The sequence below is a fragment of the Mustela putorius genome, unplaced genomic scaffold (assembly GCF_011764305.1).
Source record: "Mustela putorius furo isolate JIRA1106 unplaced genomic scaffold, ASM1176430v1.1 tig00000640_pilon_pilon_pilon, whole genome shotgun sequence".
In the NCBI taxonomy this organism is placed as follows: domain Eukaryota; kingdom Metazoa; phylum Chordata; class Mammalia; order Carnivora; family Mustelidae; genus Mustela; species Mustela putorius.
In genome coordinates, this window is record NW_025421432.1 from 1,745,319 (window position 1) to 1,769,243 (window position 23,925).

General features: G+C 35.8%; 1 protein-coding gene and 1 pseudogene across 7 annotated transcripts in view; one reads left to right on the forward strand and one right to left on the reverse strand.

Moving 5' to 3' along the window:
- The window catches only part of METTL25 (methyltransferase like 25), a 146,991-nt gene that overhangs the window by 93,987 nt on the left and 29,079 nt on the right, over positions 1-23,925 (forward strand). For all 7 annotated transcript variants that reach the window (XR_006607529.1, XR_006607528.1, XM_045082955.1 and 4 more), the window contains exon 9: positions 13,740-13,833. Coding sequence is in view for 5 of the 7 variants with exons in the window: in XM_045082955.1 (XP_044938890.1) it covers positions 13,740-13,833 (94 nt within the window). In the remaining 2 variants the exon portion in view is untranslated. The remainder of the gene's footprint in view (positions 1-13,739; positions 13,834-23,925) is intronic.
- LOC101671742 lies at positions 18,167-19,011 on the reverse strand (annotated as a pseudogene).

Sequence of the window (23,925 nt, forward strand, 5' to 3'; positions counted from 1 at the left end):
CTTGGGGCACCTGGATGGCTCAGTTGGTTAAGCGTCTGTCTTCCTTTGGCTGAGGTCAGGATCCAAGGGTCCTGGGATCAAGCCCCACATTGGGCTCCCTGCTCAGTGAGGAGTCTGCTTCTTTCTCTCACTCTCCCTCTGTGCGCTCTCTCTCTCTCTCTCTCTCTGTCAAATGAATAAAATCTTTTTAAAAAGAAGTACAGTAACCCTGTGGAGAAATGAATAGAGAAATGCAATTAAACAGCAGGATATCAAAATCCAGAACACTGACAACACTAAATGCTAGAAAGGATATGGAACAATAAGAACTTGCATTCATTGCTGGTGGGAATGCAAAATGAGAGCCACTTTGGAAGGGTTTGGTAGTTTCTTATAAAACTAAACCTACACTTACCGTATGATGCAGTAATCACACTCGTTATGTTTACCCAAAGGAGTTGAAAACATGTCCCCACAAAAATCTCCACACTGGTGTTTATAGCAACTTTATTCATAATTTCCCAAACTTGAATGCAACCAAGATATCCTTTAGTAGGAAAATAAATTAACTGGGGTACATCTAGACAGTGTAACATTATTGTGTACACTGTTGTGTGTACAATGTAACATGGAAAGAAAAAAAAGAGGTATGATGCCATGAAGACATGGAAGATACTTAAATATATATTGCTAAGTGAAAGAAACCAATCTGAGAAGGCTATATACTTTAGAATTCCAATCATATGACATTCTGGAAAGGGCAAAACTATGGAGAGAATAAAAATGTCAGGGCTCAGGGTAGGATGAAGGATGAACAAATGAAATACAGAGGATTTTTAGGGCAGTGAAAATCCATATCATAATGATGGATACATGTCATACATGTGTCAAGAAAGAGGCATGGGGGTACCTGACCAGATACCAGAGTTAATGGTTAACCAACATGATCATTTAGTGCTGGGAGAGCTAAATTCTTGCAACAGTGAGGCCATCCTTAAAAATGAATATGCTTTGGGAACACAAGAGACTTTTTTTTGGATGTTACTAGTTGAGAGGGGATTCTTAAATAGATGGAGAAATATGTTCATGAATTTAAAAAACTTAGTGTTATAAAAATGTCAGCACTTCACAAAGTGATAGCTAGATTGTTGCAATTCAGTATATCTAATGAATATCTCCAAAGTTTATTAGTGTGTGTATGCATGTGTATTTGTGTGTGTTATGGAATTTGTAAGTTGTTTCAGAATACACGTGAGAGAGCTAAATAGCAAGTAAAGCCAAGACATTACTGAAGAAGAAAAACAAGATTGAGAAACTTGTCTTACCCAAATAACAGCATTTTATTTTTTTAAACAATAGTGATTTAGATGATTGCCTTTTTGGCTTGCTGGTGGAGCTAATAGTGCAAAACAAACCCTTTGTTATATCATTTTTTATCATTAGAAGAAAGAGTAGTCATTAAATGGTGCTAGGACAGTAGTTACTTATACAGTTATATTAGTTTCTTTTGATGCTATAACATAGTTCCACAAAATTAGTGACTTAAAATCACATAAATTTATTATCTAGCCCCCTGGAGGTCAGAAGTCCAAAGTCAGTTTCACTGTGCGACAATCAGGTAACTTCAAGGCTGCATTTCTTCTGGGGGCTCTAAGGGATAATCCATTTCTTTACCTTTGACAGCTCTTAGAGGGAGCCTGCATACTTTGGCTCATGGTTCCTTCTTCAGTCTTCAAAGCGCAGAGCTTAGCATCTTTAAATCTTTCTGTAATTCTGACATTCTTTCTGTCTCCCTCTTCCACTTTAAAGGATCCTTGAAATTACCCTGTGTCACCAGGATAATCCAGGATTCTCTATCTTAAAGTCAGCAGATTAGAAAATTTAATTACATCTGCAACCTTAATTTCTCTTTTCATGTAATATATACATAGGTCCTGGGGAATGGAATGTGGACATCTTTGGTAGACTATGATTCTGCTCACTACACACACAAAAAAAAATTAGAACTCTTACTTTACAATAAATCAATTCATAGTGGATTAAAATTTAACTATAAAAGGCAATTCTACAGTACTTTTAGAAGACAGTTTTGAAGAATAGTTTTATGACCTTGAGATAGGGGAAGGAAGCAAATCTTGAAAGATTAAAAATTCAATCACATTAATATGTTTTCAAAGATTTTATTTATTTATTTGAGAAAGAGTGTGCACACAAGAGAGAACACAAATGAAGGTGGGGCAAGAGACAAAGGGAAAGGGATAAGCAGACTCCCTGTTGACTCAATCCCAGGATGCTGGAATCATGACCAGAGCTGAAGGCAGATGCCTAACCAACTGAGCTTCCCAGGCACCCTTCAATCACATTAATATTAAGAACTTCTGTTTTCAGATGTCATAGAAAGAGTGGAAAGAAAAGTGACCACTGATAGAAACTATTTGCAAGTACTATAATTAGAAAAAGACTAATAGTTAAAACACATAAATAATTCCTGCAAATTTATGGAACATTAATTTATGTTAAAGAAAAATAGTGAAAAGACTTGATTAGTCCATTCATAAAGATGACACCCAATGGGTACATAGGATAAGGTGCCCAATCTTATTTAGTAATCAGGATAATTTAAAATGAAACCACGAAAGGATATTCTCTTAATAACCATGTGATATTTTGATTTGTAATAAGAAATATACATTTGGTCTTCATCCCTGTTCCTGGCACAGAACTCCTAAAACCCTTGTAAATTCATAAGTGATAAGGATACTTAGAGCATCTTTTGTTCTATGAAATAACTCTTGAGTGAGCTTCTGGATGATTCTTTTTTTTTTTTTTTAAGATTTTATTTATTTATTTGTCAGAGAGAGAGAGCAAGAGCAAGCACAGGCAGAGTGGCAGGCAGAGTCAGAGGGAAAAGCAGGCTCCCTGTGGAACAAGGAGCCTGATGTGGGACTTGATCCCAGGACGCTGGGATCATGACCTGAGCCGAAGGCAGCTGCTTAACCAACTGAGCCACCCAGGCGTCCCTGGATGATTCTTGGTATGGGACTGGTCACCATAAAAGCCAATCCATGATTAGAAGCTTGAAGACTTCAGACTTCCACCTCTTCTCTAGAAAGGGAAGAGGGACTGGAAATGGAATTAATAATTGACCATGCCTATGTGAGGAAACCTCCAAAGAATTCCAGTAGTGTAGGGTATAGAGAGCTCTTAGGTTGGTGAACATGACATCCACCTACAAGGAAAATGATGCTCTCAAATTCCATAGGAACAGAAGTACTTATGCTTGAAACTGTCCCAGATCTCGCCATATGCATCTCTTTCTCTGGCAATCCATCTGTATTTTTTGTCATATGCTTTAGTAAACTGGCAGATGTGAGTGTTTTCTTGGGTTCTGTGAACTGTTCTAGGAAATAACTGGATCCAAGGGGGAGGGGAAACTCATGGGAACCCAAAGTTTCTAGCTAGGTTGGACAGACATTGTAAGTAACTTCGCTAACTACTACTTGCAGTTGGCATCTGAAGTGGGAGGCAATATAGTAGGACTGAGTCCTTAACCTATGGGATCAATACTCTCTCTAGGTAGATAGTGCCAGAATTGATTTGAATTGTAGAATACCCAGCTGGTGCTGTGGAACTGCTTGGAAAACACACATGTCCAGTGTCAAAAGCATTGTGAGTGTGCTCTTACAGAAGCAAAGAGTTGAGAGAGTAAAGAAGAAAAACAAATGGATAATTTAGGTATTTCTAATTAAAACCATTAAATAAGCAAAAATTTAGAAGATTGACATTATCAAACAATAGCAAGAATGTAGAGCAACTAGAATTGCTGGTGAGAGGGAAAAATGTTTTTAGTCTTTTAGAAAACAAGTTAGCACTACCCAGTAAAGCTGAAAATGCATAGTTGCCTAGTTTTATCTACTAATGTTGAAAATACTGTCTCAGCAGTTCCATGTCTAAGTATATATCCTAGAAACTCTTGTACATGTGCTCCCAGAGATTTCTACAAGAATGATCAATAGCGGGACGCCTGGGTGGCTCAGTTGGTTGGACGACTGCCTTCGGCTCAGGTCATGATCCCGGAGTCCCGGGATCGAGTCCCGCATCGGTCTCCCAGCTCCACGGGGAGTCTGCTTCTCTCTCTGACCTTCTCCTCGCTCATGTTCTCTCTCTCACTGTCTCTCTCTCAAATGAATAAATAAAATATTTAAAAAAAAAAAAAAAAAAAAAAAAAAATGATCAATAGCAATATTTATAAGAGCAAAAATCTAGGAACCTAAAGTTATTAATAAGAAAATGAATAAATTGTATTAGAATACTATGCCACAGTGAAAATAAATTAAGTACAACTACATGCATCAGTGTAGATGAATCATGTGAATATAAAAGTCATAGTAAAACTTCTATAAAATGGTTCCATTTGTATAATTCAAACAAGCACAACTGTATAGTTATTTAGGAACATAAATATATGGATAAACAGTCAAGAAAAATATAAGAATGATAAACACAAACAAGATTCAGTATTGTAGTTTCTTATGGGAGAGGGGACATTTGAGTAGACAGGGAGATGAGACAGAGAAGACAAGGGGTCCAGAAATGTATCCTGGTAATGTTCTACTTTTTAGTTTGGTATTGGGTACAAGAGTTCATTTTACTGACATTCTTTGTACTTTTATAAGTATTTTATAAATACATGTTTGTGTTCAATAACAATAACATTTTAATTTTTTATTAGGCTAAACCCCAGGCTTAGTTGAGCAACAAGTTACAATAGATACTCATAGTATCTATTATAGTCCCTTCATTATAGTGATAAGAAAAACTAAGATACAAGTGGTTAAAAGCTTGCCTAAAGTCATACATCCTGAAAAACTAGTAATAGGACTAAGTTCATAGTCCATAAGTATTTTCACTATCCCATACTTCTTTTTAATTTACATTTTTTGGAATATTTTTAATAAGATTTGAGTTGCATAGATCTTTTTATTAGGATTGTAAACCAAAGTTAACTTGAGTGGAATCTCTGTCCAGCAAATGTACTCAAGTCAACCACATTAACAAAATGAAGTCTAAAAATCATATGATGATCTCAGTAGGTGCAGCAAAAATATTTGACAAAATTGAACATCCATTTTTGATAAAAGCTCTTGACAGAATAGGTATAGAGGAGACGTTCCTCAATGTAATAAAGGGCATATATGTATGATAAACTTACAGCTAATAATCATACTCAATAGTAAAAAGCTTAGATCTTTTCCTCTAAGATGAGGAATAAGACAAAGATGCCCACTTTCAGTACTTTTATTCAGTATTTATTCACTTTTATAGTATTAGAATTCCTAGCCAGAGATGTAAGGCAAGAAAAAGAAATAAAGACACCCAAATTGGAAAGGAAGAAGTAGAACTGCCACAATTTGCAGATGGCATGATTTTATACAGAGAAAACTCTAAAGAGTCCACCGAAAAACTGTAAGAACTAATAAATGAATTCAGTATCATGCTGTCTTGATGATCACTGCTTTGTAGTAAAGCTTAAAATCAGGCAATGTGATGCTCCCAGTTTTGTTTTTCAACATTTCCTTAGCAATTTGGGGTCTTTTCTGGTTCCATACAAATTTTAGGACTGTTTGTTCCAGCACTTTGAAAAATGCTGGTGGAATTTTGATTGGGATGGCATTGAAAGTATAGGTTGCTCTGGGCAGTATAGACATTTTAACAATGTTTACCAATCCATGAGCATGGAATGCTTTCTCTCTTTTTGTGTCTCCTTCAGTTTCTTTCATCAGTGTTCTATAGTTCCTCCAGTACAGATCCTTTACCTCTTTGGTTAGGTTTATTCCAAGGTATCTTACGGTTCTTGGTACTCTAGTAAATGGAATTGATTCTCTAAACCTATTTTCTGTATTTTCATTGTTAATGTATAAGAAAGCAACTGATTTCTGTACATTGATTTTGTATCCTGCCACATTACTGAATTGCTGTATGAGTTCTAGTAGTTAGGGGGTGGAATATTTTGAGTTTTCCATATAAAGTATCATCTCATCTGTGAAGAGAGAGAGTTTGACTTCTTTCCAATTTGAATACCTTTTATTTCTTTTTGTTGTCTGATTGCTGTTGCTAGGACTTCTAGTACTATGTTGAACAACAGTGCCAAGAGTGGGCGTCCTTGTCATGTTCCTGATCTCAAAGGGAAGGCTGTCAGCTTATCCCCATTGAGGATGATATTCGCTGTGGGTTTTTCATAGGTCCTGGCACAAACACAGACACAAAGACCAGTGGAACAGAGTAGAGAGTCCAGATATGGACCCACAACTCTATGGTCAAATAATCTTTGACAAAGCAGGAAAAAATATCCGGTGGAAAAGACAGTCTCTTCAATAAATAGTGCTGGGAATATTGGACAGCTATGTATAGAAGAATGAAATTCAGCCATTCTTGTACACCATACACAAAGATAACCTCAAAATGGATAAAAGACCTCAATGTGAGGCAGGAATCTATCAAAATCCTAGAGGAGAGCATAGGTAGTAACCTCTTCAACATTGGGCACAGCAACTTCTTTCAAGACATCTCTCCAAAGCAAAAATGAACTTTTGGGACTTCATCAAGATCAAACGTTTCTGCACAGCAAAGGAAACAGTCAAAAAAACAAAGAGGCAACCCGTGGAATGGGAGAAGATAATTTGCAAATGACACTCCAGACAGGACTGATATCCAAGATCTATAAAGAACTCCTCAAACTCAACACTCAAAAGAACAGATAATCACGTCAAAAAGTGGGCAGAAGACATGAACAGACACTTCTCCAAAGACATACAAATAGCCAACAAACACATGAAAAAATATTCATCACCATTAGCCGTCAGGGAGAGTCAAATCGAAATTACATTGAGATACCACCTTATACCAGTTAGAATGGCCAGAATTAACAGGGCAGTAAATAACAAGTGTTGGAGAGGCTTTGAAGAAAGGGGAACCCTCTTATACTGTTGGTGGGAATGCAAGTTGATGCAGCCATTTTGGAAAACAGTGTCGAGATTCCTTAAGAAATTAAAAATAGAGCTACTCTATGACCCTGCAATTGCACTACTATTTACCCCAAAGATACAGATGTAATGAAAAGAAAGGCCATCTGTACCCCAATGTTCATAGCAGCAATGACCACAATCACCAAACTAGAAAGAGCCAAGATGCCCTTCAGCAGACGAATGGATAAAGACAATATGGTCCATATATATAATGGAATATTACGTCTCCATCAGGAAGGATGAATACACAACTTTTCTATCATCATGGACGGAACTGGAGGAGATTGTGCTAAGTGAAGCAGAGAGAGTCAATTATAGTATGGTTTCAATTACTTGTGGAGCATAAGGAATAACACAAGACATTAGGAGAAGGAAAGGAAAAGTAAATTGGGAGAAATTGGAGGGGCAGACGAAGCATGAGAAACTGTGGACTTGGAGAAACAAACTAAGGGTTTTGGAAGGGTGATGGGTGGAAGGATAGATGAGCCTAGTTCTGAGTATTAAGGAGGGCACTTATTGCATGGAGCACTGGGTGTGGTGCATAAACAATGCATCTTGGAACACTGAAAAATTTAAATTAAAAAAAATAAAGTACTGAAAAAACTGAATTCAGTAAAGTTGTAGGATATTAAATCAGTGTACAAAATATCATTAAGTTTTTACACACTAGCAATGAACTATCAGAGAAGAAAATGACCCCATTTGCAATTGCATCAAGATGTATAAAATAAGAATAAATTCAGCCAAGGAGACAAAAGACCTGTACACTGAAAACTATAAGATGCTGTTATAAAAAATTCAAGAATAATGCTCATAGATTGGAAGAATTAATATTGTAAAAATGATCAAACTACCAAAAGCAATCTACAGATTCAATGCAAGCCCTATCACAATTCCAGAGGAAGTTTTCACAGAAATAGAAAATAATCTTAAAATTTGTATAGAATGGTAGACAAAACCCTCTTGTGAAAGAAGAACAAAGCTGGAGGCATCATGCTCCCTAATTTCAAACTGTATTATAAAACTATAATAAGCAAAACAACATGGTGTTGGCATAAAAACAGGCACTTAGAACAGTTGAACAGAATAGAGAGCTCATGGATAGACACCTATGCATATAAGGTCAATTAATTTATGACAAAGGCAGTATGAATATCAATAAGGAAAAGATAGTCTCTTCAATAAACCTGGACTGTCACATGCCAAAGAATGAAATTAGACTACCAGCTTACACCATACACAAAAACCAACTCAAAAATGGATTAAAAACTTAAATGTAAACCTGAAACCATACAACTCTTAGAAGAAAACATAGGCAATAAACTCCTTTACATCAGTTTTGGCAGTGAATTTTTGGATCTGATTCCAAAAACAGAGACAAGAAAGGCAAAATCAAGTGGAACTATATAAAACTAAAAAGCTTCTGCACAACAAAGGAAATGATCAACAAAATAAAAAGCCAACATGCTGAATATTTGCAAGTCATATATCCAAGGAAGAGGTTAATATCTAAAATATATAAAAACTCATAGAGCCCAATAGCAAAAATACAAACATTCCAATTAAAACATGGGTAAAGGATCTGAATACACATTTTTTCAAAGAAGAGCTACAGATGGCTGACAGGCATGTGAAAGAATATTCAACCTCACTAATCATTAGGAAAATGCAAGTCAGAACCACTGAGATATCACCTCACACCTGTTAGAATGAGTGCTACCAAAAAGACAGGAAATAACAAGTGTTTGTGAGGATGTGGAAAAAGGGGAACCCTGTGCACTGGTGGGAGTATAATTTGGTGCAGCCACTATGGAAAACAGTATGGAGGTTCCTCAGAAAATTAAAAGCAGAGCTACCCTGTGACCCAATGATTTTATTTCTGGGTATTTATTTGAAGAAAATGAAAACATTAATTCAAAAAGACACCTGCATCCTTATGTTTATTGCAGCATGATTTATAATAGCCCAGATATGAAAACAACCTAAGTGTCCACTGATGGATGAATGGATAAAGAAACATACACAAATGGAATACTACTCAGCCATAAAAAAAAGAATGGGATCTTCCATTTCTAACAAAGGGGATGGACCTTGAGGGCATCATTATACTCATTGAAATTAGGTGGAGAAAATAAATACTAATATGTGGAATCTAAAAAAGGCAAAACGAATCAAAACAACACAAAACAAAATAAAACAAAAAAACAAGCTAGAAGATACACAGAACACACTGGTGGTTGCCAGAGAAGAGGCAGGTAGGAAGTGGTCAGAGTGGGTAAAGAGGGTGAAAAGGTACAAACCTTCAATTATAAAATAAGTAAGTCATGGGTATATAATGTACAGCATGGTGACTGTTGTTTATTAATAATAGTTCTATTATTGCTTACCGGAAGTTGCTAAGAGAGCAAATGTTAAAAGTTCTCATCAGCAGAAAAAAAAAAGTTTTTCTTACTATGTATGGTGCATATTAACTAGACTTGTGATCATTTCACAGTGTATACAAAAATCGAATCATTACCTTGTATACCTGAAACTAATAAGATGTTATATGTCAAGTATACCTCAATTTTTAAAAAAGTATAAATGCTAGAAACAGAAAATAAGATTACCTAATTACTTCTTTCTCATTTTGCTTATTTTCTTGTTAACTAAAATAATGTGCAAGTGACACACAGTTTTAGAATATCTGAAACATTATTCTAAAAGTTTAAGTGTAATTGTTTATAGCCTAAGATGAGAAACTTTTTCATGGACTTAAATAACACCATTTTACTCTATTAATTTTAATTGTGATTGAGCATTTAATATTTATGTTCAAACTCAATAATTTATAGAAAACTCTTGATTTTATAATCAGTCCTTATCTGGAAACTTTCTAAGAGGAATAAAGTATCAAAGAAGGAATTTCATGGTATAAAAATCTCTTCAAACACTTAGAAAGCAGGGGAAATATATACACTTTACTCAGTTATTCTCTTTCATAATGAGTATGGTATATAGCTCTACAATAAATATTATAATTTTTGATACCATTATATATTACATAATTTCATTTTGATTTTTCTATAATCAAATAGAAAAGTTATAAGCCAGATTATAATAACTGGCTCATAAAATTAAAACTAGTTACTTAGGGGCACCTGGGTGGCTCAGTGGGTTAAAGCCTCTGCTTTCAGCTCAGGTCATGGTTTCAGGGTCCTGGGATGGAGCTCCGCATCAAGCTCTCTGCTCAGTGGGAAGTCTGCTTCCTTCTCTCTCTCTGCCTGCCTCTCTGCCTACCTGTGATCTCTGTTTGTCAAATAAATAAATAAAATCTTTAAAAAAAAAAAAAACTAGTTACTTAATCTATAATGTGTTGCCAAATTGAAGCTAGGAAGTCTGTCTTGTAAATTTAAGAGTACTTGAAGAACATTTCCAGCAAAATTTTATGTTGTGAATCTCAAGTCTTTCAGTATCTATTAGCATAAAAAAGGTACAAAATAATTTATTTCATAAGTATTTTGTAGTGATGGAGAAACTGGATTTTGTCATTTTCTGTCCTGCATGTGCTTGTTTTCATTTATTTAGTATATATCTACTTCACATGTTCCTGAAATTTCCTACACTAATGTTGCCTCTTTGGAAAGTGCTACATGTAAACCATGTTCTTGCAATTGTATTTTTGGAAAAGCGTGTGGGTGGTGTTGGATTCACTTGAGTAGAATTTTAATTAGATCTACTGCATTCACTTTTATTAAACGAAAGAATACTAATTCCTTTTTAGCATGCTGACCGTGCTTTATTCTGACAGAGGGCTCTCTTTAAATTTGTTCTTCAAGTCCCATCATTTATCTTTCAGAAATAGTCATGTCACTTTTCTAACTTCAAAATGTTTGATAATTCTTCTTTATATTCAAACAATAAAATATCCTTATTATGGCATTCAAGGCCATTTCTGCTTTGTCACTAAGGTCCTTTGCAGCCTAACCCATCACCCCATTTTTCTTCCCTCTGCACCCGAAGCAGCTGCCCACGCACACTGTCCTGGCACCCTGGATTATTCATCATCTCCCATGCAGTTAACTTTAAATCTGCTGTATTTCCTTGGAGTTCCTCTAGCTACATGGAATATCCTCCCCATTTCTGCCACCCTTTCCTTCCACAGCTTCTGGCAGGTAAAATCTAGGCGCTCTTTAAAACCCAGTTTAGAAGACATCTCCATGGTATCTTTCTTTTATCTTTCTCACCCTCTTCTCCCATAGGACTTAATCAGTGTCATAGTGTCAAAGTTATAGGACTTTGCAGTTCTGATCGAACCTGATAGTACAATTAGTCATTTGTTTCTACTGCTCTACCACCTAGTGAGTTCCTCAGTGGCCAGTTTTTAGTTTTATTAAATGAAAAACGATGTATCATAGTGCTTAAGAGCATAGATTCTGAAAATCCTTTTGGGACTCCATATTCCCCTTCAACTATCTTTTATCTGTTCTTTTCTTTACTGGAAAACTTCTTGAAAATGCTGCTAATTTCTTTCCCTTTTTCTCTTGAATTCCAATCAGATTTTATTTCCATCACTCAACCCTTTCAGGGGCACTAATGACCCATGTTTCTAAATCCCATTGTCAATTCTCAAACATCTTACTTGGCCCTTATCAGTATTTTACATAATTTAACACTCAAGTGGGGGTCCTTTTTCTCTCATATTGTAAGCAAAGTCCTTCATAAGATACCTTTTTTCCCTTCTCCCCCCCACCTTTTTTGGCTTTATTTTTTTGATTCTTCTTGTTTCAAAGCTCTAATTGTTAGGGTGCCTTTTTTTTTTTTTAAGTTTTTGGGTTTTTTTTTTTTTTTAAATCTGTAGTTACTACCTGATTTCATCATGGCTCATGGCTTTAAATTCCATCTATATGCTGATGAATCCCAAACTACAGTCCAGTTACTAACAGTCTTATTCTTCCCATTGCTCAGGCTAGAAATCTTGGAGGCAGTGTTGACGTCTCTTTTTCTCACACTGCCTAGATATAGTTCAACTATTTCTATAGTCTCTACCATCAAAATATATCTAAAATTCTCTTCTAACCATCCTCAAGGTCACCACCCTGATTTAAACCTCTCCTCTAGATTATTGTAATAACTTCCTAAATGGTCTTACTGCTTCTATTTTCACTACCTATAGTAGGCAAGATATACATACCTATTAATATGGTATCTGTTACACGTAAGATACATATATATGTGTAGGAACTGAGAATTACACAAAAACTTATAAGAGATATAATTTCCTGGAACTTATTCCTTATACCTATTCAAACAACTATTATTTAAAAGCAATGATGAAATAACAAATGAAGAAGGATTCAGGCTATAGAAAGTAGAAAAGATTATTGCTAGTTATGTTACCAAAGAGAATACGTAATTTGAACTTGTTTGTATAGGTGACTCTAGCTAAACGGAAGAAGAGAGTGAAGAACCTTATAATCTGTTAGAAAGTGAATAAATAAGCAAATTCACCAACACATAACTGTGGTGAATAATCTGAAACATTGAGTAGAGAAAACTGAATTCTGGATTATAATGGGAAAATGTGGGAATAGCCAGAAAATAGTGGGCCCTGATCACTTAACTAAGGAGTTTCAAATTTATTCCAAGAAATGGCAAAGGTATTGAAAAATTTTTGAGCAAATAAAAATGTTCCTCTAAGAAAATGTGACAGTGCAGTCAGAAATGAAGAGGACAGACTGCAGGCTTAAATAGTAAGTAGCTGTAATAATTAGGACTTGTGGTAATCTTAAATGGAATTGAGGTGGCCATCTAGAAATGGAGCTAAGAGAATATATTTGAGATATATTTCAAAAGAAGAATTGATAGACCTTCATGTCTAATTAGAGGAATTAATATTTATACTGCCAAGAGTGATAAGTGAAAATCTTAATCTCAGGAAACAAACTGGGGGTTGCTTTAGTAGAGAGGGGTGGGAGGGATGGGGTGTCTGGGTGATGGACATTGGGGAGCATATGTGAGTGCTGTGAATTGTGTAAGACTGATGAATCACAGACCTGTACCCCTGAAACAAAGAAAAGTAGTAACTGAGGTTTTATTCATTGTTTTTGATAACTTGGAAGTGGTGAATTTTTATTCTTTTAATTTTTTCTATATTCTACGTCAGTTGCAACCAAAATTGTGTGATGTGATAGTCTAGCATTTCATTATTTAAATTTAAAACCATCTGATGATATTTTGTTTAAACTGTGGTGAAAATCTGCAGGGCATAAATAAGATCAAGTCAGACTCAACTCAGCATATGGTGCTTTAATGGCTGGCACTGAAGGAGTTCTCTTTGCATAGCTGTTGAATTATCGCCATCATTAGCAGGTGTTGCAGTGAAATATGCACTATAATGTTGCCAGTAAAATTAAATGTGTTTTGTAGCATAATGGAAACTTTTGAAAGACCTATAGTTCTCTTTAAAAATTAAGCTTTTTAATATTGTAAGTTTACAAGTTCTTTCTCATAGTATTATCTTCAGATATTGTTTTACACTGCTGTATGTTGAAGGAATTCTCAGAAGCAGATCTTAAACACTTTATAATATGTAATTTTAAAATGTCTACAAAAATATTACTCCATTTTTGTCAAATCTGAAGCATGTGCCATATATATATATAGGAAGTATTTAAAAATATTTCATGATTGAATTTAAAATCATCTGTAACTTAAATTGGGAAATCTAAAAAGTGATTCACTTTTATTTTGCAGTGATCGGCACGTTGGTAAAATTTATTCCAAATCCTCTTCCTTTCCGGACTATGTGAGAAAGTCTCTAAAGAAGCTTGGATTAGATGAGTCCAAGGTCAGTATATGATTGTTGTTTTCATAAAAAACAAAACAGGAGAACTTCTAGGAGTAATGAATTGAGATGATACAAAATAATTTACCTTCTACTTTTCTCCCATTTGTGAAAAACGTCTAATTATATTGAGATCATACATCTCTAGAGAGACTCATCCTTAGGTTTATTCAGATACCATATACCAGTTCTCAAACCAAAACAGCTAAAAAGCAAGTAATAGAACAAATGGAAATTATAAGTAAAGCAGGAGTGATAAGACAATAAACTGCATTTATTTAAAGACTGTATAACTAATTAAAATAAAAAACCTTAAATTCAAAAGCCTTTTTGAATGGGAGAATATTGGAAGGTGGTGACATCATAGAGGGGGCCCAAGCTAATAATTGAGAAAATAATGTTGAAGATAAAATGGTAAGCTGGTTGGCTAGTAGTAATAAAAATTCTAACCCTGAGAAAAAAACAAACTTTCAATTCAGAGTTATTTAACAAAGTATTAAGTTGAACTTGGACCACTCTGGTATTTGGGGGTTTTGTGTTTCTTGTTCTGGGTTTTTTGTTTGTTTGCTGGGGAGGAGCAGAGAGAGAGGGATAGAGAATCTTAAGCAGGTCATGCCCAGAGTGGAGCCAGATACAGTGCTCCATCTCACAACCCTGAGATTATGACCTGAACTGAAATTAAGAGTTGGACACCTAACCAACTGAGCCACCCAAGTGCCCTACTCTGGTATTTTGAATTGATTATAAACTGAAATAAAGAATAAAATAGGTGGTTAAAGGAATGAGATGGATTTCTTGAAGAAGTAACACAGGTGTGATTACATTGAATCCCTAAAGGGTATTATTTAGTGTACCAGTTTTCACTTATTTCCCAGTGGCTTTATTATTTAAAGCAATTAGACGGTTATTAATCAGATTCCTCCTGTATAAAATGGCTATTCAAAAGCATTTCGAACTCATGTGAGATTAAATGGGGTAATATATATAAAATACCAAGCACAATGTTTTTACATAGTAAATGCAAGCAAGATAGTATTAGTTTGTTTCATTTTTATATATAGTTTTTATTATATGTTATAGATATATATTATATTAGGATATTATTTATTAATGTTATTTTAATATTAATATACTTTATGTATAGTTTTTATTATTCTGATCTTTGTATGTGTTTGACCAGTAATAACACAATTGATATGACTCTTGTCAATATTTTTATTTAGTCACCAAATGAAAATCCTTCTAGTCTTACATAAATGAATGAGAATAGACAACTTTTATCTTGATTATTTTACTTCTGGGTTTTTTAAAAAATATTTTTAATAAATCAGACTGGTTTTTCTCCCAATCAGTCTTATTTAATGTGCATCTTTATTCCATATCTCAATTTTATATATTGCAGTAATGTCAAGAACATAGACCTAAGCATTATTTTCACAGATGAAGAGCTAAGTTTTTACTTAAACTAAAAATATATTATCCTTTGCCAAAAACTAAACAGCAAAAATCCAGAAAAAAATGTTGCTTATCTTTCCTGATAGCTTTGTCTTTCCAAATTTATCTTTAATAACCATAGTAATTATTCCTTCATTTACTTATTATAGGACTGATAAGAATTTTTTTAAGGGAAAGAGAGAGTAGGGTGTCAGGGGAGGGTCAGGATGAGGAAGAATCTGAAGCAGACTCCTCAGTGAATGCAGAGTCTGATGTGAGGGTCAGTCACCTGATGCAAGGCAACCCTAAGATTATGACCTGAGCTTAAACCAGGAGTCAGATGCTTAACCAACTGAGCCACCCAGGCACCCTTGACAGGATTATTAATTAATAACTAATATTTACTAAGCACTTGCTGTGTGGTAGTTATTGTGCTAAGAACATCACAACATTATCTCATTTGCTCTTTACAGAAACACTTATGGTAGATCCTATCATTATCCCCAATGTAATGATCTAGAAAGAGAGGTATAAAAAAAGGCAAGTCATTTTCCCAGGGTCAAGGAGCCAGCAAGTAGTAAAGGTGGATCTTGAGCACAGATTCAGCTAACATCAAAACCTCAGCTGTTAACCACCACTATACTGAGAAGTGAAATGTAAAACAAGAGATAAAAAGACTAAGGTACATAGGTATCACCATGTAAAATTAGTCTTAAATTATTCTTTGTGTTAGTTAATAAAGGCAATAGTAGTGCCCTACTGATTTTTTCATAATACTGTTTAAGCTCATTAAGAACAAATATGTCGGACAAAAAGGAACAAGAAACCCAAGGTGGAACACTTTGGGGGAGGAAGGTACAGAACAACGTAATAACAACGTACAAATACTTAAAATCATGTACTGGTGAAAGGTAGGAGACAGATGAGTAGGTGCTTTGGGGGTGGTGGTTTGGTTTGCATTTTAAGCAAGAGGAATTCAGAAAGTTTTATGTCAGGTCAGAGTTATTGGAAAGAGCACAAAACCAAAGTTGTGTTTTTGATCCAATACAAACTCCTAATATTTCTCTCCTGCATCATGAAGTATCAATGCTCAAATTAAAGTTTTGACAAACTCAGTAAAAAGAAGTTTGTATATGGTTTCATTTTAAAAATGAAATTAATTTTCACATGCAAGTAGTAAAAAGTAAGCACTGAAAAATATCAAAACCCTTTAAGTTTAAAATGTTAAATATACCTCAGTACTTAAAAGATCTTTGACTAAATTTATTATCATTTATTGATAAACATATGTTCGGTGTGTGGTGAATGCATTGATGTGTTTCTAATCTTTTTAAGCAAATCTCTTAATATTCAAAACTATGTAGTTATAAAGTATCTAGAAAATCTTTTAATGTGCTCTGGATATATTTTTAGTTACAAGAAATCATGTTAAGAAGTAAACTTCATGGTATGGAAGTAAACGGAAAACATTCCCAAACAAATTATCTTTCCAAAGGAAACCAGAGCTCCATGTTCTAGATATATAAGTGGCTTATGCACAGCTTAAAAGCTTAGTCCATCATTCTGTAGTCAGTTGTTGAAAGATAGCATTGGACAATTCTCTTAGAGCAGGATTTGGCAGCACTATTGACATTTGGATAAGTCTTTGTTATGGGAGGCTGTCCTGTGCATTGAAAGATATTTAGCAGCGTCCCAGATCTCTACCCACTAAACGTCGGCAGTAGCACCCCACTGGTATTAAAAAAATATATTAATTAAAAGAAAGAGCTAGTCTCCAGACATTGCCAAAAATTCCCTGGGGGGCAAAATCCCCACTCCCCACCTCCAGTTGAGGTCTACTGTCTTCAAGCATTTGTCATCTCAGTGATGAAATTTGCAGTCATCTAACATTTCCATTATAAATCCCATATATTTTTTTAAATGGCATTTTACATGTTACACCAAGAAACACAGAGAGAGGAAGTGGGGGAAATCAATGATTCTGTTCTTATATTTTGAAGACTTTTTATTCAAAACAGTCCCCTCCTTGATCTTTCATTTGTATAGCTCTAACTGCTTATAGAAATATTGTTAGTCTATGGACTATAGTCTATGGACTCTGAAAAACAATCTGAGGGGTTTGAAGTGGCGGGGGGGGGCAGAGGGAGGTCGGGGTACCAGGTGGTGGGTATTACAGAGGGCATGGATTGCATGGAGCACTGGGTGTGGTGAAAAAATAATGATACTGTTATGCTGAAAATAAATAAATAAATAAATAATATTGTTTCAGCCCAGTATAAAATATAGGTCTATTTAAGCAGAGTGTTTAGATTCTGTAGTAAAGTTAAGCCTATCTCTATATAACCACTGAAAACAATAAATTGTGGCAGAACATCAACTACTTTGCATCAACAAGTAAACTGTTTATAATGAATGAATTTCTTAGAATGAAACTTTTTTTTTCCCAAGGTGTTTTTGTTTTTGTTTTTGTTTTTGTTTTGTTTCTTTGACAGAGATCACAAGTAGGCAGAGAGGCAGGCAAAGAGAGAGAGAGGGAAGCAGGCTCCCCACTGAGCAGAGAGCCCGATGGAGTTCCTGGGATAGAGCCTGGGATCATGACCTGAGCCGAAGGCAGAGGCTTTAACCCACTGAGCCACCCAGGAGCCCCAGAATGAAATATTTGAGTAAAATTATTGTAACGTTCAGTTGCTTCTTTGTAAAGTTTATTATCTAGAACTTGTGTGTTATATAATGAATACTCAAATAATTGAAGTTAATTTCACATATTGAGAAGTAAAAGACAATAAAACTGGTGATTTGATGGGGATGCTATGGAATGGGTAGAGCTGAAAAACTACTAACCTAAAACCTTAATGGAAGTAAGTAAAAGATAATTTATTTTTTTATTGGATCAATTATTTAATTAGGTTCCTTGTAAGAAATTTAGAACACCAATTTGAGGATAAACTCCATTTGTGAGAGAAATCACAGTGTAGATAGTCCTGAAGCTGAGGAACAGCTTTGATTTTTGGCAGAAGTTGCAAGTTCACAGCTTTCTGATCAACCTTGCACTGCTGTGAGTTCATATTTCTCCTTCTCTGTGTTGAAGATCTCACCTTTTTGCAGTCTGGGTTTACACAGCTGCTTCTTCTTGAAGCAAGCATAAGTGAGATGTTTTGGGATTTTCACATTGCTGATATCAATTTTGGTGGAGGTGGCAATGACAGATTTCTGGTGTGTTCTACACAGAGGACCTTAAGTGAGGGCCAGAGGTCCAGTCACAAGTAGCAAACCACTACTCAGTTGCTTCAGGGAAACAACCCTCTTGCCTCTGTGGCACCCAGTGAGGATGATCAAAATGGTCCCAGAAGTGATACTTGCTCACAGTTTTCTCACATGCTGCTTGAAAGGTTTTTTACTGTGGTTCAGCAGCTTTTAAGGTGCATCTTCAATCAGGTAATACCTAGGCATTTTACAAAGTTTAACCTTGGGTACCACCATTCTTGTCACCACCAGCTGGTTTAGTAACAGTAGCAAGAACCTTCTCCTTCATTTGCTTCTCAGCCCAGAATTCAGCTGCTGAATACTTCCTCTTATATATATGGCCTTTCTGCAATATATAGCTGATCAGTAATACCTGCCAATTCCTCTGACTAGGCCAGGGTTTCTCCTTTTTGGTGTCTTAGCCTTGAGGTTACCCTTCTTAACCTTGCCACCAGGATCAGCCTTCTTGGTTTCAGGTTTCTTCTCAGCTTTTTTACCTGCCATCTTTCAAGATAAGAAAGAACAATAAAGAATAGTTTAGAAAAATATTCTTAACTATGTTTCCAAAATGGAATAGCAAAAGGAAAACTTTTGAGACCAAAATTACTTATTTATTCATCAACAAACAGTTATTTTGAAAAATCTCCCATGTGTCAAGAACAGTGTAAACTCTGGGGCTACAAAGATAATTAAGATATAATCCATTTAGAAAGAAAATAAGTAGTTACAATAAAGGGTGAACCTACAACAATAATAGACACATATATAAAGTAGGATGAAAGCATAGAGAAAGGAGTAACTCATTTTGCCTGTGAAGATTTCACAAAGGATATGTCATGCCTTTGTTTGGTCTTGAGGGAATGTATAGGAATTCAAGCAGACAAGGTGGGCAAGTAGGGAGCAAGGAATTCATTGCAGGTAGTGAGTGGGGGTTGCTTGTGCATCTCACACACCAATGTGAGAAACATGATTCTGAACTCAGCATGGCTAGAACACAAAGCCAGCAGAAGAGGGAGCAGTGAGAGATGAGGCTAAAGGAATAGGCACATTTGGAGAGGCCAAGTAAACTGATCTTTTGATGTTAAATCAGAGATTTATCAGAGCTAAGAATAAGCACCAGGTGATTTAAATATGGGTGAGAGGGTAGGAATTACTCCACCAGAAAGTCAACAAGTGTAGAGAGCTCATGGACTCTTCCATGTGTTGATATATCCATAAGTGATATAGATTGAATTCTTTTGACATGTGCATTATGCCTATAAGTAAATCCTGGCTGCTTTTTGCGATCACCATGGTAGTAATTGATTCACAGGAGAATCACCAAGGGATTAAAACCATTGAGTAAAATATTTGTGGGGGAACAGGGTATTTACACAGACTCACAGTACCTATCACAGATTGTTTATTCATTTCAAAAAGTAGATAAACCTTCAAAGTTAGCATCACCAGTAATGAATAAACGGACATCATCTGCCTCATAATGCAGTGCTTTGAAGAAGATACAGCATCACTTACATAACATTCCTGCCGAAAATGCATAACTTGAATCTACTCATGAGAAAACACCCAGGTAACTGACCTTTTCAAAACATGTCAGTGTCAGATAATGAAGGGAACCATAAACCATCAGGAAAAGGCAACCTACTGAGTGGAAGAAGATATTCATGAATGATGTATCTGATAAGAAGTTAACATCCAAAATAATAAAGAACTCATACAACTCAATATCCAAAAAAAACCAAAAAGCAAAAAACCAACAAGCTGATTAAAAAGTGGGCAGAGGCTCTCAATAGATTTTTTTTTAGAGAAAACATACAGTTGGTCAGCAAGCACAGGAAATGATGCTCAACATTAACAACCATCAGGGAAATGCAAATTAAAACCGCAGTGAGATACCACCTCATACCCATTAGAGTGGCTGTCATCAAAAAGACAAGAAATAAAAACTGTTGGCTAGGATGTGGAGAACAGAAGCCTTGTGCCCTGTTGGTATGAATGCAAACTGATGCAATCACTGTAGAAAACAATATGAGGTCCCTCAAAAAATTAAAAAATAGGGGTGCCTAGGTGGCTCAGTGGTTGAGCATTTGACTCTTGGTTTTGACTCAGGTCATGACCTCATGGGTTGTGAGATCAAGCCCCAAGTTTGGTTCCATGCTGAGTGGGGAGTCTGCTTAAAGATTCTCTCCTGTCCATCCCCCCACTCACACACAAGCTCTCTCACTCTAAAATAAATCTTTTAAAAAAATTAAAAGCAGAACTACCATATAATCCAGCAATTCCACTTCTAGGTATTTATCTGGAAAAAAAGGGAAGTGAAAACACTATAAGACATATGCACCACAGTGTTCTTCACAGCATTATTTACAGTAGCCAAGATACGGAAGAAACCTAAATGTTCATAAATAGATGAATGAATAAAGAGCTATGGTATATATATACAATGGAATATAACTCAACCATTAAAGAGCATGAAATCTTGTCAGTTGCAATGTGCATGGACCTAGAGGGTATTGTGCTAAGTGAAATAAGTCAGACAGAGAAAGATAAATACCAGATGATTTCACTTACATGTGGAATCTGAAAAACAAATGAGCAAACAAAACAGAAACAGACTTGTAGATACAGAGGACAAATTGGTGGTTGCCAGAGGGAAAGGAAACAGGGAGATGCAGAGAATAGTTGAAGGAAATTAGGTGGCACAATCTTTCAGTTATAAAATATATAAGATACAGGGGTGTAATATATAGCATAGGGAATATGGTCAATAATATAACAATTTCATATGGTGACAGGTGGTAACTAGAGTTTTTGTGCTGACCATTTTGTAATGTGTATAAATGTTAAATTACTATGTTGTATACCTGAAACTAATAGCATATGGTATGCTAATTCTTGAATTTAAAAAATGTATCAATTTCATGAAAGACTAAGAAGACTTGAGGAACTGTTCCAGATTAAATGTGACTAGAAATACTAATGCCCCGTTCCAGATTGGATGCTTTAAAAAGGTGGGGGAGCACCTGGGTGTCTCAGTTGATTAAGTGTCTACCTTTGGCCCAGGTCATGATCCCACAGTCCTGGGACCGAGTCCAACATCAGGCTCCCTACTCATTGGGGAGCCTATATCTCTTCTCTGCCTCCCCTGCTCGTTTTTTCCTCTCTCCCTCTCTCTATCTCTCTTAAAAATAAATAAATAAAAATACTCTTTTAAAAATAAATATCTTTAAAGGGTAGGGGGTTATAAAAGGCATTATTAAAACAAATGGTGAATTTTCAACATAGACTATATAATACATAATAATATTTGATCATGTTAAATTACTGAACTTGATTAATGCAGTCATGTAAGAGCATATCCTGTTGCTAGAATCCACTTGCTGATGCATTTAAGGATGAAGAGTCATGACGTCTGTAATTTACTTTCAAATGGATCAGCAATAATAACAATAATAAAGATGGATGGATGGATGGTTATAATGAATATAGCAAAATAGTAATGATAGGTGAGTCTAAATATAAATATAAATGTTGCACTTTCTGAAGCTTTAATTTAAAAAAAAAAAAATTGGAAACCTGAAACCACTAAACCCAAAGGAAGTGAACCTCCCATAAAGTAAAAACAACAGAAGTTTTTGGAGAAGTTAAAATTTAGCCTGCATTAATATTGAGAAGGGTGGGAGCCAGTTAGGGAAGATAAATGTCTTCTGGTAAAGGACAGAAATCATTTTGGGTCTTTTTAGAGGCCTTTACTAGATGTTCTCCTCAGAGATACTCTGGCCCAGCCTAAGCCTGCCTCTCAGTCTGATACAAGTGTACCTTTGTGCTACCACTAATCTCATCACCCCTATTGACTGTGACTTACTTGCCGAAGCTGCTGGCTACCAGCTGTCAAAAGCCACATTTAGACAGATTCCTCACCTACTAATCAAGAATCCTTTTGCCTTACATAAAATATTAATCATTGTCCATATTTTGTAACTATAATTCTACATCTTAGGAAAACAGTACAGCAAGCATGTAGAACATCAGTATAGTTTATATTCAGACCGTTTTCTTTCTTTCTTTTTTAAAGATTTTATTTATGGGACACCTGGGTCACTTGGGCATTGAACATCTGCCTTCTGCTCAGGTCCTGATCCCAGGGTCCTGCAGTTGAGCCCTGAGTCGGGCTCCCTGCTCAGTGGGGAGCCTGCTTCTCCCTCTCCCACTCCCCCTGCTTGCGTTCCCTCTCTTGCTGTCTCTCTCTCTTTCTCTCTGTGAAATAAATAAATAAAATCTATTTAAAAATAAATATTTTATTTATTTGAGAGAAAGTGAGAGCAAGCATGAGCAGGGGGATGAGGCAGAGGCAGAGGGAGAAGCAGGTTTCCCACTGAGCAGGGAGCCAAATGCAGGGCTCAGTCCTAGGTCCCTGGGATCGTGATCTGAGCTGAAGGCAGAAGCCTAACCCACTGAGCCACCCAGGTACTCCTTAGACCATCTTTTCTAATGCTTCTTTTTTTTTTTTTTTTAAGATTTTATTTATTTACTTGACAGACAGAGATCACAAGTAGGCAGAGAGGCAGGCAGAGAGGAAGGGAAGCAGGCTCCCCGCTGAGCAGAGAGCCCAATGCGGGGCTCGATCCCTGGACCCTGGGATCATAACCTAAGAGAGAGGCTTTAACCCTCTGAGCCACCCAGGTGCCCCTCTAATGCTTCTTTATAGAAAGGTGTTCCACATTAGAATTCATACGTTAATGAACTTGATTTTTTCCTATTAGAAAATAGCTGTGAAGGATCCCATTTTAATAATTTTTTTTAAAGATTTTATTTATTTATTTGACACAGAGATCACAAGCAGGCAGACAGGAAAGCAGAGAGAGAGAGAGAGGGAAGCAGGCTTCCTGCTGAGCAGAGAACCTGATGTGGGGTTCGATCCCAGGACCCTGAGATCATGACCTGAGCCAAAGGCAGAGGCCTAACTCACTGAGCCACCCAGGCGCCTCTTAATAATTCTTTTTCAAGTGCCATAGCAGACCATCTCTTTATTATTTGTTTATAGATTGTCAGTAGTTAAAAATACCATGGCTGTAAAACATCTTGTATAATGATTTTGTATGCCAAGTTCTTCCAGTTCAGGAAGGAAGGAGGGAAGAAAAAAGTTCAGAACAAAATTAATTGGAAGGTTATCCTGAACTTTCAGTGGACCTTGGGAGAAAAAGAAATCATAGGTCAGTGATTTGGAGATCACTTTTCTGGGAACTGTGTAGTAATTTATTCCCTTTTCCAGAAACTCAGTAGTTCTGATCTCCCATATCAGGATCTGAGAGCTCTGAGGACTTTATATTCTTGCAAGAATGTCATTTCTATATTTTTTATCTAGTAGAACAGGTTGACGTATGTGATAAGACTATAACTTTCAGCACTTTGTTCAAG